The sequence below is a fragment of the Oncorhynchus gorbuscha genome, linkage group LG05 (assembly GCF_021184085.1).
Source record: "Oncorhynchus gorbuscha isolate QuinsamMale2020 ecotype Even-year linkage group LG05, OgorEven_v1.0, whole genome shotgun sequence".
Lineage (NCBI taxonomy): Eukaryota > Metazoa > Chordata > Actinopteri > Salmoniformes > Salmonidae > Oncorhynchus > Oncorhynchus gorbuscha.
Window position 1 is genome coordinate 81,979,189 of NC_060177.1, and position 19,632 is coordinate 81,998,820.

General features: G+C 41.9%; 1 protein-coding gene across 10 annotated transcripts in view; it reads right to left on the minus strand.

Moving 5' to 3' along the window:
- The window catches only part of LOC124036573 (potassium channel subfamily T member 1-like), a 164,306-nt gene that overhangs the window by 35,527 nt on the left and 109,147 nt on the right, over nt 1-19,632 (minus strand). For all 10 annotated transcript variants that reach the window (XM_046351309.1, XM_046351308.1, XM_046351302.1 and 7 more), the window contains 8 exons: nt 18,377-18,560; nt 15,198-15,362; nt 6,468-6,604; nt 5,019-5,082; nt 4,558-4,666; nt 3,880-3,988; nt 959-1,108; nt 397-632 (listed from right to left, as the gene is read on the minus strand). In XM_046351309.1, the coding sequence (XP_046207265.1) occupies nt 397-632; nt 959-1,108; nt 3,880-3,988; nt 4,558-4,666; nt 5,019-5,082; nt 6,468-6,604; nt 15,198-15,362; nt 18,377-18,560 (1,154 nt within the window). The remainder of the gene's footprint in view (nt 1-396; nt 633-958; nt 1,109-3,879; nt 3,989-4,557; nt 4,667-5,018; nt 5,083-6,467; nt 6,605-15,197; nt 15,363-18,376; nt 18,561-19,632) is intronic.

Consider the following 19,632-nt stretch of genomic DNA (forward strand, 5'->3'; position numbering starts at 1 on the left):
CCTTAAGAAAAATTATCAAAAATGTCATAGACTACAAATTGCAAGAACAGATCACTCTGTAGTCAGATGTCAACATAATGTGTGATTTAGCCTAAAAAACACAGAAAGTGAGAATTAGGTAGCCCCGATGCCCCCCAAAAGTTGTGTGTATTTCAAATAGTTAGCTACACCACTACATGGCAAAACAAGTTATTAATTACTGAACAAAACACTACAAAGATTAAAATTTAGATCAACTACAACCAAGCTAGTGCAAAATGTACTGTAATTAAATGACTAGTTGTTACATTACATGTAGTTCATTACCTCCCAACACTGAGGCTCACCCATCCCTCTTCCCTCTCACCTGCTTCCCTTTACTAAGCTATCCCTCCCTCCCTTCCCTTCGTTCCTCACCCATACTGGCGATGATGCTGTGTACAGGCAGCCTGGAGGGGGCATCGTACAGCCCGGCCACCGGCAGGCCCTTGTTGTCCTTCTCCTCCTGTTTAAAGATGAAGGCGCTGTTCTCCTCCTTGGTGATGTTGATGTAGTAGCAGGTGTCTGGGGCAGCCATGATGTGGCGAGGACCAGGGTTCAGCAGGATGCTCTTGTTGTCCTCCCTCTTCACCCCAATCAGACACACACCATACCTGAGGGGAGATGAAGAACAGCCATCTGGTATGCTGTGCTTAGTGTAATCCAGTGGTGCACAACTCTGGTTCTAAAGGGCTTCTGGCTACAGGCTATGCCGGTTTGCCTTGGTTTGACAGAGAGTGATTAACCTCGAAGCCATGAACCAAGAGACAAATACCCAGAGAGCCTATCTAATCGAAACCCAAGAATATGCCACATATTTACAAATGTATCAATCAAGTCCCTGGGTAAACGGACACTAAGACTGCTGTCCTCAGGGTTTGCAGAGTGTCAGAGAACAGCAAGAAGTTCTTATACAAGCCATGGCAGGAAGTCTACTCACTTCTTGTGTGCGTGGAAGGAGGCATATGTGAAACTCTTCCCATCATACTCCCCAAAGAACTTGCTGTCACAGAGGCGGATATGGTAGACCTCGTTCCCCGAGCACCGTCCGTACGTCCTCTGCCACTGTTCTGGAGACAGCTGGCCTTCCCTGTAGTCAAAAACAGAAGAAGTGGAGAAAACTCATTGTGGCCTTATGTCCCAATGGGGAGGAATATGACTGATGAAGTAAGGGGATGAAGATGACTAATGAAGTAATGGGATGAAGATGACTGTTGAAGGTGATGAAGAACATTGATGACGTAAGGTGATGAAGATGACTGATGATGTAAGGGGATGAAAATGACTGATGACGTAAGGGGATGAAGATGACTGATGATGTAAGGGGATGAAAATGACTGATGACGTAAGGGGATGAAGATGACTGATGATGTAAGGGGATGAAAATGACTGATGACGTAAGGGGATGAAGATGACTGATGATGTAAGGGGATGAAAATGACTGATGACGTAAGGGGATGAAGATGACTGATGATGTAAGGGGATGAAGATGACTGATGACGTAAGGGGATGAAGATGACTGATGACGTAAGGGGATGAAAATGACTGATGATGTAAGGGGATGAAAATGACTGATGACGTAAGGGGATGAAGATGACTGATGATGTAAGGTGATGAAAATGACTGATGACGTAAGGGGATGAAAATGACTGATGACGTAAGGGGATGAAAATGACTGATGACGTAAGGGGATGAAGATGACTGATGATGTAAGGGGATGAAGATGACTGATGACGTAAGGGGATGAAGATGACTGATGACGTAAGGTGATGAAAATGATTGATGAAGTAAGGGGATGAAAATGACTGATGACGTAAGGGGATGAAGATGACAGATGACGTAAGGGGATGAAGATGACTGATGACGTAAGGGGATGAAGATGACTGATGACGTAAGGGGATGAAGATGACTGATGACGTAAGGGGATGAAGATGACTGATGAAGTAAGGGAATGAAGATGACTGATGAAGTAAGGGAATGAAGATGAGTGATGAAGTAAGGGGATGAAGATGACTGATGAAGTAAGGGGATGAAGATGACTGATGAAGTAAGGGGATGAAGATGACTGATGAAGTAAGGGGATGAAGATGACTGATGAAGTAAGGGGATGAAGATGAGTGATGAAGCCTTGACCTGAGATGTTAAAGAAACGTGAAGGACTGTAGGACTGAAGGACTGAGCAATGTGAGGGCCTGTGACAGTGATGAACTGCTTAGCTATCATGTAGAGACTCTGATACCCTTTTCACATTACTGTCTTCACCAGACCCGTAATGTGCTGTTTGAGATATTTCATTTTCACATTGTTCTTTCCAGCACATTTCCAGTAACTATAGTCAGAGGTTATGCCCATATTGGGCGTAGGGGCACGTGGCCCCTCAAATTTGTCCTGTTAAAAACGTTAAATGTAAAAATATATATATTTAGTCTTTTCTGGTAGAATTTTTTGTTGTTGTTTCTCTGTAATACTACAAGCCACATATGAATTGTATGAAGTTGTCTTTAGCCCAGATAGGTTACCTATCTCCCAACCTCATAACTAGCTACCAAGAAGTAATTTCAGGCTATCAATTAAGTTAGACCAGTTATCTCCCAACTCATTGTAATTCCCTGACTTGATTTGCAACTCAGCACCTTTCCTTGTCTTGATTGACAGCTCCATCAAACAAATTGCTTCTGAACGTTTATGAGCTTGTAACTCCCGCCATCTAAATCTCCAAACAATAATTACCTTGTTGAGAATAAGGTCATCCCAACACAGCAATTTCTCTCTCTTTCTCTCTCTCTCTTTCTCTCTCACTCTCATTCTCTCTCACTCTCTTTCTCTCTCTCATTCTCTCTCTCTCATTCTCTCTCCTCATTCTCTCACTCTCTCTCACACACTCTCTCTCTCACTCTCTTTCTCTCTCACTCTCTCTCTTTCTCTCTCTCTCTTTCACTCTCATTCTCTCTCACTCTCTTTCTCTCTCTCATTCTCTCTCTCATTCTCTTTCCTCTCTCCTCATTCTCTCTCCTCATTCTCTCACTCTCTCTCACACACTCTCTCTCTCACTCTCTTTCTCTCTCACACTCTCTCTCACTCCCTCTTTCTCTCTCACTCTCTCTCACTCCATCTCTTCTCTTTCTCTCTATCTTTTAATCAATCTGATGACTTCAGAGAAAACTCATTTATTGGAGTTGTCTTTTCCCAAAAACCTGTGACCATTTCTGACAAAGCCTTTCTAATTATTTCCATAAAGAGGATAAGAATGCATTCTCTGCTGCGTCAAGCTGTTGATATTATAACGATGCTGAAAAGATTTTATCATCTTGGCTTAGTGTTGATGGCAGCGCGCTGTGAGATTGATGAGTGTGGAGGCCCAAGGTAAGGTTTATGGCAACGCAGTAGATTTCAGGGGGGAGTCATTAATACCTAACATGCTTTAGACTAATGACAAATGTGCCTGTTGTTGTTGTCGTAGCAACTTAGGACTTGTTTACAAAGGAGAACACCTCATTCACAGGAGGTAGTGGCACCTTAATTGGGGAGGACGGGCTTGTGTTAATTGCTGGAGAGGTATGAGTGGCATGGTATCAAATATATCAAACACATGGTTTCTATGTGTTTGATGGCATTCCATTAGCTCTGTTCCAGCCATTATTATGAGCCGTCCTCCCCTCAGCAGCCTCCACTGACCTCAATGTATAGGTTACTGTTTCACAAAACAAAACCTGCAACGATCTCTGTAAAATAAGGCATTTTATTTGTAGAACGCTTTCTCACAAACCCAAAGATTGAGGTTTATGGTTTCAATAGTGATACCTCATTGTGGAGTTTTCAGTAGGAGGAGAGAATCATCAGTTTTTTAATGGGTGTACTCACTGTCCTCTGGAAGTGTGCACCAGGAGTGTGACCAGTGTGGATGTGGCTGGACACACACAATTCAGGGCCAGCATGGCGAACTTGAATTCCTCCTCACAGACTACGTGATCTAACAAATAAAACAGAATACTGCAAGTCAGAGCAAATAGGTGATGTAACAACTTTGTTTTGAAAGGAATGCACTGGACAGAGATGGAGAGAGGGAGCTGGGGATGGGGGGGACTGACACAGAGTTGGAGAAAGAGAGTAAAAAAGAGAGAGAGGGACAGGTAGACTGAGAGAAAGAGAGAGCGGGACAGGGACAGGGAGACTGAGAGAAAGAGAGGGGGACAGGAAGACTGATAGAAAGAGAGAGAGGGACAGGGAGACTGAGAGAGCGAGAGGGACAGGGAGACTGATAGAAAGAGAGAGAGTGAAAGGGAGACTGAGAGAGAGAAGGACAGGGAGACTGATAGAAAGAGACAGGGGGACAGGGAGACAGAGAGAGAGAGGGACAGGGAGACAGAGAGAGAGAGAGAGAGAGAGAGAGAGAGAGAGAGAGAGAGAGAGAGAGAGAGAGAGAGAGGGGAGGGAGACTGAGAGAGAGAGAGAGAGGGACAGGTAGACTGATAGAAAGAGACAGAGGGACAGGGAGACTGATAGAAAGAGACAGAGACAAAGATAGCAAGGAAAGCTCACCAGCAAACTTCACATGGAATTTGTTCTCTGGTTTGAGGATCTGGACATACAGGGGGCAGTTTGGGGCAAAGTCCTTCACAGCCCAGGCTCTGAGGATGGTCTGGTGGTCCTGCAGGACAAAACAACATTCATTTCCATCTGCTACTTCCAACACTTTTACCCTCACTCAACCGGAAATTCTGATAATTCTGATTTTATGAGTCATTTTATGAGGCCAGCTGGACTGTTGTGTGCATACAATATGAGTTTATAAATCCAATACTTATTTTTCATTTCTGTCCATTTTGCAAAATCAGCTGAGTGGAAAAGTAAACTAGTTCTTAAGCCACAGGTCCAATTCGCATAATCTCACTGAGTTAGAGTGGAAATATTCAGTTCATTGCAATCACAACTCAATTAATGTATTGAGTAAGGATTGCAATGCGCTAATTATGAGGTCATGAGCCTGATAAGGAACTTACAGCCGCAGTGCGGTCCACCTCATTCCTACTGCTCAGGATAAAACAGGCTTCTGCATCATCCATCCTGTAGGAAACAAACTGGTTTAACAGAAACACACACACACACACACACACACACACACACACACACACACACACACACACACACACACACACACACACACACACACACACACACACACACACACACACACACACACACACACACACACACACACACACACACACACACACACACACACACACACACACACACACCAGGGCCAGGGAAGCTTCAGACAGGTCATATTCGTGAGAACTGTCCGAGAGAAAAGCTAAGAGGCTAAATCTGCATGCTGTTGTAATGTTCACCGTATTGTCACACTGCATTACTGTCATGGTTTTCATCAGAGTATGTTCATGTTATAACGGCAGAGTGGATGGGTGACCTGCTGGGTGAATTTATGACTGTTATCACTGAACGACCATGCAGTCCTGTGCTGTAGTGAACAGGGTAAATGTCATGCCATCCCAGTTTCCTCTCATGGGGACAAGTAGTATTACCACTATTCAACCATCCATCACCACCCCTTAACATCCACCCTATGACTACAATAAAATCAGAGCAGCTGCATATATCAATGGCTTCCTGTATTGTGTTCCTGACAGGGCAACTTCTGCCACTGCCAACACTGCCAACACGATTTGATGTGATTGATCTCAGCTATGATTTGTGTTGATGTCTATGAACTTGGCTGTTGTGATGAGAGTGAGCCGTACGGAGAAATCCCATTACACTGATATACTAGGAGAGGACAGCCAACTGAATTAACACCTTTGACTGACCTTTCCTGACTGTAACACTCTCTTATCTGTCAGCAGCACAAGGTGCACAAACTCATTCACAGACTATAGATTCATATCTGAGATCAGAAAGTCTATCAACCAGTAACTGAACTGTGAGGACTCAACAACAGGCTCATTAGAGGTTTAATCTGATCTGCAATTACCAACTCAGGCCTCTGTGACCTCAACTGATGGTGTTATGATCTTCAACAGGCTCATTAGAGGTTTAATCTGATCTGCAATTACCAACTCAGGCCTCTGTGACCTCAACTGATGGTGTTATGATCTTCTCTGATACCCCTTGCTTCCCTTTACACTCTTAGAAAAAAAATATGCTTTTTAGAACTTGAACCTTTTTGGTTCCAGGTTGTCGTAGGGTTCTACATGGAACAAAAAATAGTTATACCTGAAACCACAAAGGGTTCTAACTGGAACCAAAAAGTGTTCTCCTATGGGGACAGCCGACGAACCGTTTTGGAACCCTCTTTTTGCAAATAAAAATGTTATAGAATGGAGCTGTCAAAGAGATATTTCTTTCTATGTATTCCACAACGTTTCCCTGCGGAACACTGCACTTCTCTCCCGTTGAGACTCTTTAGGCCCAGTGGGCGGTGGGTCACTCACTTGGCCCTCATGAGGTCTGTGTCTTTGAGCGCTGACCCCTGGAGATAGATGACCCTCTGGGACCACAGGGGGATCTGGAGGACACGACGCACCTGGATGTCCATCTCCGTAGGGCACAGGATCACCACATAGTAGTCCTGCAGGGTAGATACCTGTTAGATACCTAACATCAGGAGAGCAGGGTAGATACCTGTTAGATACCTAACATCTACACTGAAGGTTTGCCTATTTTATTATATTTTGCCAGCTAAATGCACATTGTGTTAGGAACCAGAGTTGATTGTCTAAATGACTTGTGCGCTAAATAAAACATCAATATTGAGGTCTGTCCTTTAGCGCTAATCCTATATAGACCTACCAAATAACATAGCTCTATTCCTGTAGAGACCTACCAAATAACATAGCTCTATTCCTGTAGAGACCTACCAAATAACATAGCTCTATTCCTGTAGAGACCTAGAGTAGAGACCTACCAAATAACATAGCTCTATTCCTGTAGAGACCTACCAAATAACATAACATAGCTCTATTCCTGTAGAGACCTACAAAATAACATAGCTCTATTCCTGTAGAGACCTAACATAGCTCTATTCCTGTAGAGACCTAAAATAACATAGCTCTATTCCTATAGCTCTATTCCTATAGACCTACCAAATAACATAGCTCTATTCCTATAGAGACCTACCAAATAACATAGCTCTATTCCTGTAGAGACCTACCAAATAACATAGCTCTATTCCTAGAGACCTACCAAATAACATAGACCTACCAAATAACATAGCTCTATTCCTGTAGAGACCTACCAAATAACATAGCTCTATTCCTGTAGAGACCTACCAAATAACATAGCTCTATTCCTGTAGAGACCTACCAAATAACATAGCTCTATTCCTGTAGAGACCTACAAAATAACATAGCTCTATTCCTGAGACCTACCAAATAACATAGCTCTATTCCTGTAAGACCTAAAATAACATAGCTCTATTCCTATAGAGACCTACCAAATAACATAGCTCTATTCCTATAGAGACCTACCAAATAACATAGCTCTATTCCTGTAGAGACCTACCAAATAACATAGCTCTATTCCTGTAGAGACCTACCAAATAACATAGCTCTATTCCTGTAGAGACCTACCAAATAACATAGCTCTATTCCTGTAGAGACCTACAAAATAACATAGCTCTATTCCTGTAGAGACCTACCAAATAACATAGCTCTATTCCTGTAGAGACCTACAAAATAACATAGCTCTATTCCTGTAGAGACCTACCAAATAACATAGCTCTATTCCTATAGAGACCTACCAAATAACATAGCTCTATTTCTGTAGAGATCTACCAAATAACATAGCTCTATTCCTGTAGAGACCGACCAAATAACATAGCTCTATTCCTGTAGAGACCTACCAAATAACATAGCTCTATTCCTGTAGAGACCTACCAAATAACATAGCTATATTTCTGTAGAGATCTACCAAATAACATAGCTCTATTCCTGTAGAGACCTACCAAATAACATAGCTCTATTCCTGTAGAGACCTACCAAATAACATAGCTCTATTCCTGTAGAGACTCACCAAATAACATAGCCCTATGTTAGCCCATAGCCGACGCTCTGACCATAGTTCTTTTGAGTTTTCCTTGTTTTAGTGTTGGTCAGGACGTGAGCTGGGTGGGCATTCTATGTTGTGTGTGTAGTTTGTCTATTTCTATGGTTGGCCTGATATGGTTCTCAATCAGAGGCAGGTGTTAGTCATTGTCTCTGATTGGGAACCATATTTAGGTAGCCTGTTTTGTGTTGGGATTTGTGTGTGGTTTTTCCTGTCTTTGTGTTTTCTGCACCAGTTAGGACTGTTTTGGTTTTGCCACGTTTATTGTTTTGTATTCTGTTCATGTTGAGTTGCCTTATTAAAATAACATGAACTCTAACCACGCTGCATTTTTGGTTTGCCTCTCCTTCCCAGGAAGAAAGCCGTTACAAAGGGCTCTATTCCTGTAGAGACCTACCAAATAACATAGCCCTGAACAAGGGCTCTATTCCTATAGAGACCTACCAAATAACATAGCCCTGAACAAGGGCTCTATTCCTATAGAGACCTACCAAATAACATAGCCCTGAACAAGGACTCTATTCCTATAGAGACCTACCAAATAACATAGCCCTGAACAAGGGCTCTATTCCTATAGAGACCTACCAAATAACATAGCCCTGAACAAGGGCTCTATTCCTATAGAGACCTACCAAATAACATAGCCCTGAACAAGGGCTCTATTCCTATAGAGACCTACCAAATAACATAGCTCTATTCCTATAGAGACCTACCAAATAACATAGCTCTATTCCTGTAGAGACCTACCAAATAACATAGCTCTATTCCTGTAGAGACCTACAAAATAACATAGCTCTATTCCTGTAGAGACCTACCAAATAACATAGCTCTATTCCTGTAGAGACCTACAAAATAACATAGCTCTATTCCTATAGAGACCTACCAAATAACATAGCTCTATTCCTATAGAGACCTACCAAATAACATAGCTCTATTCCTGTAGAGACCTACCAAATAACATAGCTCTATTCCTGTAGAGACCTACCAAATAACATAGCTCTATTCCTGTAGAGACCTACCAAATAACATAGCTCTATTCCTGTAGAGACCTACCAAATAACATAGCTCTATTCCTGTAGAGACCTACAAAATAACATAGCTCTATTCCTGTAGAGACCGACCAAATAACATAGCTCTATTCCTGTAGAGACCTACAAAATAACATAGCTCTATTCCTATAGAGACCTACCAAATAACATAGCTCTATTTCTGTAGAGATCTACCAAATAACATAGCTCTATTCCTGTAGAGACCGACCAAATAACATAGCTCTATTCCTGTAGAGACCTACCAAATAACATAGCTCTATTCCTGTAGAGACCTACCAAATAACATAGCTATATTTCTGTAGAGATCTACCAAATAACATAGCTCTATTCCTGTAGAGACCTACCAAATAACATAGCTCTATTCCTGTAGAGACCTACCAAATAACATAGCTCTATTCCTGTAGAGACTCACCAAATAACATAGCCCTATGTTAGCCCATAGCCGACGCTCTGACCATAGTTCTTTTGAGTTTTCCTTGTTTTAGTGTTGGTCAGGACGTGAGCTGGGTGGGCATTCTATGTTGTGTGTGTAGTTTGTCTATTTCTATGGTTGGCCTGATATGGTTCTCAATCAGAGGCAGGTGTTAGTCATTGTCTCTGATTGGGAACCATATTTAGGTAGCCTGTTTTGTGTTGGGATTTGTGTGTGGTTTTTTCCTGTCTTTGTGTTTTCTGCACCAGTTAGGACTGTTTTGGTTTTGCCACGTTTATTGTTTTGTATTCTGTTCATGTTGAGTTGCCTTATTAAAATAACATGAACTCTAACCACGCTGCATTTTTGGTTTGCCTCTCCTTCCCAGGAAGAAAGCCGTTACAAAGGGCTCTATTCCTGTAGAGACCTACCAAATAACATAGCCCTGAACAAGGGCTCTATTCCTATAGAGACCTACCAAATAACATAGCCCTGAACAAGGGCTCTATTCCTATAGAGACCTACCAAATAACATAGCCCTGAACAAGGACTCTATTCCTATAGAGACCTACCAAATAACATAGCCCTGAACAAGGGCTCTATTCCTATAGAGACCTACCAAATAACATAGCTCTATTCCTATAGAGACCTACCAAATAACATAGCTCTATTCCTGTAGAGACCTACCAAATAACATAGCTCTATTCCTGTAGAGACCTACAAAATAACATAGCTCTATTCCTGTAGAGACCTACCAAATAACATAGCTCTATTCCTGTAGAGACCTACAAAATAACATAGCTCTATTCCTATAGAGACCTACCAAATAACATAGCTCTATTCCTATAGAGACCTACCAAATAACATAGCTCTATTCCTGTAGAGACCTACCAAATAACATAGCTCTATTCCTGTAGAGACCTACCAAATAACATAGCTCTATTCCTGTAGAGACCTACCAAATAACATAGCTCTATTCCTGTAGAGACCTACCAAATAACATAGCTCTATTCCTGTAGAGACCTACAAAATAACATAGCTCTATTCCTGTAGAGACCGACCAAATAACATAGCTCTATTCCTGTAGAGACCTACAAAATAACATAGCTCTATTCCTATAGAGACCTACCAAATAACATAGCTCTATTTCTGTAGAGATCTACCAAATAACATAGCTCTATTCCTGTAGAGACCGACCAAATAACATAGCTCTATTCCTGTAGAGACCTACCAAATAACATAGCTCTATTCCTGTAGAGACCTACCAAATAACATAGCTATATTTCTGTAGAGATCTACCAAATAACATAGCTCTATTCCTGTAGAGACCTACCAAATAACATAGCTCTATTCCTGTAGAGACCTACCAAATAACATAGCTCTATTCCTGTAGAGACTCACCAAATAACATAGCCCTATGTTAGCCCATAGCCGACGCTCTGACCATAGTTCTTTTGAGTTTTCCTTGTTTTAGTGTTGGTCAGGACGTGAGCTGGGTGGGCATTCTATGTTGTGTGTGTAGTTTGTCTATTTCTATGGTTGGCCTGATATGGTTCTCAATCAGAGGCAGGTGTTAGTCATTGTCTCTGATTGGGAACCATATTTAGGTAGCCTGTTTTGTGTTGGGATTTGTGTGTGGTTTTTTCCTGTCTTTGTGTTTTCTGCACCAGTTAGGACTGTTTTGGTTTTGCCACGTTTATTGTTTTGTATTCTGTTCATGTTGAGTTGCCTTATTAAAATAACATGAACTCTAACCACGCTGCATTTTTGGTTTGCCTCTCCTTCCCAGGAAGAAAGCCGTTACAAAGGGCTCTATTCCTGTAGAGACCTACCAAATAACATAGCCCTGAACAAGGGCTCTATTCCTATAGAGACCTACCAAATAACATAGCCCTGAACAAGGGCTCTATTCCTATAGAGACCTACCAAATAACATAGCCCTGAACAAGGACTCTATTCCTATAGAGACCTACCAAATAACATAGCCCTGAACAAGGGCTCTATTCCTATAGAGACCTACCAAATAACATAGCCCTGAACAAGGGCTCTATTCCTATAGAGACCTACCAAATAACATAGCCCTGAACAAGGACTCTATTCCTATAGAGACCTACCAAATAACATAGCCCTGAACAAGGGCTCTATTCCTATAGAGACCTACCAAATAACATAGCCCTGAACAAGGGCTCTATTCCTATAGAGACCTACCAAATAACATAGCCCTGAACAAGGGCTCTATTCCTATAGAGACCTACCAAATAACATAGCCCTGAACAAGGGCTCTATTCCTATAGAGACCTACCAAATAACATAGCCCTGAACAAGGGCTCTATTCCTATAGAGACCTACCAAATAACATAGCCCTGAACAAGGGCTCTATTCCTATAGAGACCTACCAAATAACATAGCCCTGAACAAGGGCTCTATTCCTGTAGAGACCTACCAAATAGCATAGCCCTGAACAAGGGCTCTATTCCTGTACAGACCTACCAATATCATAGTCTTCCTCTATTACTGTAGAGACCTACCAATATCATAGCCTCTCTATTACTGTAGAGACCTACCAATATCATAGCCTCTCTATTACTGTAGAGACCTACCAATATCATAGCCTCTCTATTACTGTAGAGACCTACCAATATCATAGTCTTCCTCTATTACTGTAGAGACCTACCAATATCATTGCCTACCTCTAATACTGTAGAGACCTACCAATATCATAGCCTTCCTCTATTACTGTAGAGACCCACCAATATCATAGACTCGATTACTGTAGAGACCTACCAATATCATAGCCTCTCTATTACTGTAGAGATCTACCAATATCATAGCCTCTCTATTACTGTAGAGACCTACCAATATCATTGCCTTTCTCAAATACTGTAGAGACCTACCAATATCATAGTCTTCCTCTATTACTGTAGAGACCCACCAATATCATAGACTCGATTACTGTAGAGACCTACCAATATCATAGTCTTCCTCTATTACTGTAGAGACCCACCAATATCATAGACTCGATTACTGTAGAGACCTACCAATATCATAGCCTCTCTATTACTGTAGAGATCTACCAATATCATAGCCTCTCTATTACTGTAGAGACCTACCAATATCATTGCCTTTCTCAAATACTGTAGAGACCTACCGACATCATAGCCTCTCTATTACTGTAGAGACTACCAATATCATAGTCTTCCTCTATTACTATAGAGACCTACCGATATCATAGCCTCTCTATTACTGTAGAGACCTACCAATATCATAGCCTCTCTATTACTGTAGAGACCTACCAATATCATTGCCTCTCTATTACTGTAGAGACCTACCAATATCATCGCCACTCTATTACTGTAGAGACCTACCAATATCATTGCCCCTCTATTACTGTAGAGACCTACCAATATCATAGCCTCTCTATTACTCTAGAGACCTACCAATATCATTGCCCCTCTATTACTGTAGAGACCTACCAATATCACAGCCTCTCTATTACTGTAGAGACCTACCAATATCATAGACTCTATTACTGTAGAGACCTACCAATATCATAGCCTCTCTATTACTGTAGAGACCTACCAATATCATAGTCTTCTTCTATTACTGTAGAGACCTACCGATATCATAGCCTCTCTATTACTGTAGAGACTACCAATATCATAGTCTTCCTCTATTACTGTAGAGACCTACCGATATCATAGCCTCTCTATTACTGTAGAGACCTACCAATATCACACCCTCTCTATTACTGTAGAGACCTACCAATATCATTGCCTCTCTATTACTGTAGAGACCTACCAATATCATAGCATCTCTATTACTGTAGAGACTTACCAGTATCATAGCCTCTCTATTACTGTAGAGACCTACCAATATCATACCCTCAATATTACTGTAGAGACCTACTAATATCATAGACTCTATTACTGTAGAGACCTACCAATATCATAGTCTTCCTCGATTACTGTAGAGACCTACCAATATTATAGACTCTATTACTGTAGAGATCTACCAATATCATAGCCTCTCTATTACTGTAGAGACCTACCAATATCATAGTCTTCCTCTATTACTGTAGAGACCTACCAATATCACAGCCTCTCTATTACTGTAGAGACCTACCAATATCATAGCCTCTCTATTACTGTAGAGGCCTACCAATATCATAGTCTTCCTCTATTACTGTAGAGACCTACCAATATCATAGCCTCTCTATTACTGTAGATACCTACCAATATCATAGCCTCTCTATTACTGTAGAGACCTACCAATATCATAGCCTCTCTATTACTGTAGAGACCTACCAATATCATAGCCTCTCTATTACTGTAGAGACCTACCAATATCATAGTCTTCCTCTATTACTGTAGAGACGTACCAATATCATTGCCTACCTTTATTACTGTAGAGACCTACCAATATCATAGCCTTCCTCTATTACTGTAGAGACCTACCAATATCATAGACTTTATTACTGTAGAGACCTACCAATATTATAGCCTCTCTATTACTGTAGAGACCTACCAATATCATAGTCTTCTTCTATTACTGTAGAGACCTACCGATATCATAGCCTCTCTATTACTGTAGAGACCTACCAATATCATAGCCTCTCTATTACTGTAGAGACCTACCAATATCATTGCCTTTCTCGAATACTGTAGAGACCTACCAATATCATAGCCTCTCTATTACTGTAGAGACCTACCAATATCATTGCCTTTCTCGAATACTGTAGAGACCTACCGATATCATAGCCTCTCTATTACTGTAGAGACCTACCAATATCATAGCCTCTCTATTACTGTAGAGACCTACCAATATCATTGCCTCTCTATTACTGTAGAGACCTACCAATATCATAGCCTCTCTATTACTGTAGAGACCTACCAATATCATAGTCTTCCTCTATTACTGTAGATACCTACCAATATCATTGCCCCTCTATTACTGTAGAGATCTACCAATATCATAGCCTCTCTATTACGGTAGAGACCTACCAATATCATAGCCTCTCTATTACTGTAGAGACCTACCAATATCATAGCCTCTCTATTACTGTAGAGACCTACCAATATCATTGCCTTCCTCTATTACTGTAGAGACCTACCAATATCTTAGCCTCTCTATTACTGTAGAGACCTACCAATATCATTGCCTCTCTATTACTGTAGAGACCTACCAATATCATTGCCTTCCTCTATTACTGTAGAGACCTACCAATATCATAGCCTCTCTATTACTGTAGAGACTACCAATATCATAGCCTCTCTATTACGGTAGAGACCTACCAATATCATAGCTTCTCTATTCCTGTAGAGAACCTACCAATATCAAAGTCTTCCTCTATTACTGTAGAGACCTACCAATATCATAGCCTCTCTATTACTGTAGAGACCTACCAATATCATTGGCTTCCTCTATTACTGTAGAGACCTACCAATATCATAGCCTCTCTATTACTGTAGAGACCTACCAATATCATAGCCGCTCTATTACTGTAGAGACCTACCAATATCATTGCCTCTCTATTACTGTAGAGACCTACCAATATCATAGCCTCGCTATTACTGTAGAGACCTACCAATATCATAGCCTCTCTATCACTGTAGAGACGTACCAAATAACATTGCCTTCTTCTATTCCTGTAGACCGACCTGTAATCTAGGATGAGCGTAGAACTCATTGAGGAAGTCCATGAGCAAGTCTATCTTCAGAGAGCTGACACACAGGACGGCGTGTTTCTCTGTCTGGGCACGGTGTCTGCTGTAGTTCCCTCCTGACTTCTGACGCTCCATCCACAGATAGGCCAACTCCTCAAACTGACACACACACACACACGCACACACATATTTGAGGTTACAACAATCTACTGTACGGTTTGTAATACACTTACGGCATAATATGTTAGGAGGGTGACAGAAAGAGAAGGGTGACAGAGGTAGGAGGGTGACAGAGGTAGGAGGGTGACAGAAAGAGAAGGGTGACAGAGTGAGGAGTTAAACTGCTGATGCTGCAGGAAGGTTCATCAAATGTATTTCTATGGATTCTATTCATCAGTTAATTTATACTGTGGGGATTTAGTCCACATACTGTATAAAAAGGTTTAATGAGGAGGGCTGCTGCTGGAACTAAGATATAGGAGGATAACTAACAAGGTGTTGTTGTGCCTGACTCTCAGCGAGAACAAAGCTTTGAGTTGTGTTCTCATTACTGACGATGGACGGTGCATGTGAGGTCGGAGCATGAGAAGCAAATTATGTTCATTCTCAGAAAGTTTTCCGTCATTGTTTACACAGGACGTCTACGTCTGTTTGTTTGTTCTAGAACATGAAGAACATGTAGTTTGTTCAAGCAGTCTTAGCGTTGAGGATGTTACTTCATGACTGGTTACTACTACAGGTATACATCTAATTTCAAAACAGTACTTATCAGGCCATTCTTTGTTTTTAACCTTTATTTAACTAGGCAAGTCAGTTAAGGACAAATTCTTATTTTCAATGATGGCCTAGGAACAGTGGGTTAACTGCCTTGTTCAGGGGCAGAACAACAGATTTTTACCTTCTCAGCTCAGGGATTTGATCTTGCAACCTTTCGGACACTAGTCCAACGCTCTAACCACTAGGCTACCCTGCCACCCCGACCTTCCTAGTCCAGAACAGACTATGGGAGGCACACAGTACTACATAGAGCATGGAATTCTATTCCACATCAGGCAACTGAAGGAAGCAATAGACTCAGGTAAAAAAATATAAGCCTTATGGAACAGCAGCGATTAGACACACACAGGAACAGACACACGCATATGCACACACACTCTACACACACAGGAACAGACACACGCTAGCACCCACACTCTACACACACAGGAACAGACACACGCATACGCACACACACTCTACACACACAGGAACAGACACACGCATACGCACATACACTCTACACACACAGGAACAGACACATGCTAGCACCCACACTCTACACACAGGAACAGACACACGCATACGCACACACACTCTACACACACAGGAACAGACACATGCTAGCACCCACACTCTACACACAGGAACAGACACACGCATACGCACACACATTCTACACACAGGAACAGACACACGCATACGCACACACACGCTAGCACCCACACTCTACACACAGGAACAGACACACGCATACGCACCCACACTCTACACACACGTACATTGTAATATTGTTGTATGGTGGTATTATACCTGTTGTATTGTAGATATGTAGTGGTGTAATAATGTTATATGATTTATCTTGTGTTTTATATATAATGTGCCTTAATGCATTTGGACGCCAGGAAGAGTAGCTGCTGCCTTGGCAGGAACTAATGGAGAAACCCTAATAAATACAAATACAATTGTTAGTTAGATTATTTGTTGGTTATCACTGCATTGTCGGAACTAGAAGCACAAGCATTTCGCTACACTCGCATTAACATCTGCTAACCATGTGTATGTGACCAATAACATCTGCTAACCATGTGTATGTGACCAATAACATCTGCTAACCATGTGTATGTGACCAATAACATCTGCTAACCATGTGTATGTGACCAATAACATCTGCTAACCATGTGTATGTGACCAATAACATCTGCTAACCATGTGTATGTGTATGTGACCAATAACATCTGCTAACCATGTGTATGTGACCAATAACATCTGCTAACCATGTGTATGTGACCAATAACATCTGCTAACCATGTGTATGTGACCAATAACATCTGCTAACCATGTGTATGTGACCAATAACATCTGCTAACCATGTGTATGTGACCAATAACATCTGCTAACCATGTGTATGTGACCAATAACATCTGCTAACCATGTGTATGTGTATGTGACCAATAACATCTGCTAACCATGTGTATGTGACCAATAACATCTGCTAACCATGTGTATGTGACCAATAACATCTGCTAACCATGTGTATGTGACCAATAACATCTGCTAACCATGTGTATGTGACCAATAACATCTGCTAACCATGTGTATGTGACCAATAACATCTGCTAACCATGTGTATGTGACCAATAACATCTGCTAACCATGTGTATGTGACCAATAACATCTGCTAACCATGTGTATGTGTATGTGACCAATAACATCTGCTAACCATGTGTATGTGACCAATAACATCTGCTAACCATGTGTATGTGACCAATAACATCTGCTAACCATGTGTATGTGACCAATAACATCTGCTAACCATGTGTATGTGACCAATAACATCTGCTAACCATGTGTATGTGACCAATAACATCTGCTAACCATGTATATGTGACCAATAACATCTGCTAACCATGTGTATGTGACCAATAACATCTGCTAACCATGTGTATGTGACCAATAACATCTGCTAACCATGTGTATGTGACCAATAACATCTGCTAACCATGTGTATGTGTATGTGACCAATAACATCTGCTAACCATGTGTATGTGACCAATAACATCTGCTAACCATGTGTATGTGACCAATAACATCTGCTAACCATGTGTATGTGACCAATAACATCTGCTAACCATGTGTATGTGACCAATAACATCTGCTAACCATGTGTATGTGACCAATAACATCTGCTAACCATGTGTATGTGATCAATAACATCTGCTAACCATGTGTATGTGACCAATAACATCTGCTAACCATGTGTATGTGACCAATAACATCTGCTAATCATGTGTATGTGACAAATAACATTTGATTTGACAAATGAAATCTTGTGAAATCTTTCAGCCTCAATTATCCTTGGAAAACAGCTGTGGTAATAGGCTATTGTGTAAGCACTGTTATATACAGTGTCATACCTGTAGCGGGAGGACCACGAGAGCCACACAGATGAGAATAACCACCAGCAGCTGAGAGGGCCAGATATGAGGTGTGACGTCACCGTAGCCCACGGTAGAGAAGGTGACGATGCAGAAATACAGAGAGTTGAACAGAGTCAGGTTCTGATTGGATGCTCTCTCAAGATGCTGGATACCACACGCCCTGGAAGGAGGAGAGGGATTTCACATTTAGGGGTGACATTTTGCACAAGGTAGTCTCGCGAGCACAGATGATTGACATCGTATGTTACTGAATTCGCGTTATGGAGAACCACTATAATGCCGGAACTCAGAGCTTCAGATGTCGGATCTTAACTTGATCGATCCTTAAGTCACAGGGAATTTTCCAGATGCAATTCTAAATGAGCTCCGTGCGTGGCTGAAAATGAACAGCTCTCTTTCTCTCCATGCGGGGGCAGTCGAGTCATTGGGATCAGGGTTTGCTATCAAAATGATGTTCTCTCTCTCTCGCTCGCTCAAACGTTAACCCTAGCTCCTACTACTGCAACATTCAAACTTATAAAATCTATCTGAAACACAGCCATACATTTACATCATTTACATTTAAGTCATTTAGCAGACGCTCTTATCCAGAGCGACTTACAAATTGGTGCATTCACCTTATGACATCCAGTGGAACAGTCACTTTACAATAGTGCATCTAAATCTTAAAGGGGGGATACTTATCCTATCCTAGGTATTCCTTAAATAGGTGGGGTTTCAGGTGTCTCCGGAAGGTGGTGATTGACTCCGCTGTCCTGGCGTCGTGAGGGAGTTTGTTCCACCATTGGGGGCCAGAGCAGCGAACAGTTTTGACTGGGCTGAGCGGGAGCTGTACTTCCTCAGTGGTAGGGAGGCGAGCAGGCCAGAGGTGGATGAACGCAGTGCCCTTGTTTGGGTGTAGGGCCTGATCAGAGCCTGGAGGTACTGAGGTGCCGTTCCCCTCACAGCTCCGTAGGCAAGCACCATGGTCTTGTAGCGGATGCGAGCTTCAACTGGAAGCCAGTGGAGAGAACGGAGGAGCGGGGTGACGTGAGAGAACTTGGGAAGGTTGAACACCAGACGGGCTGCGGCGTTCTGGATGAGTTGAAGGGGTTTAATGGCACAGGCAGGGAGCCCAGCCAACAGCGAGTTGCAGTAATCCAGACGGGAGATGACAAGTGCCTGGATTAGGACCTGCGCCGCTTCCTGTGTGAGGCAGGGTCGTACTCTGCGGATGTTGTAGAGCATGAACC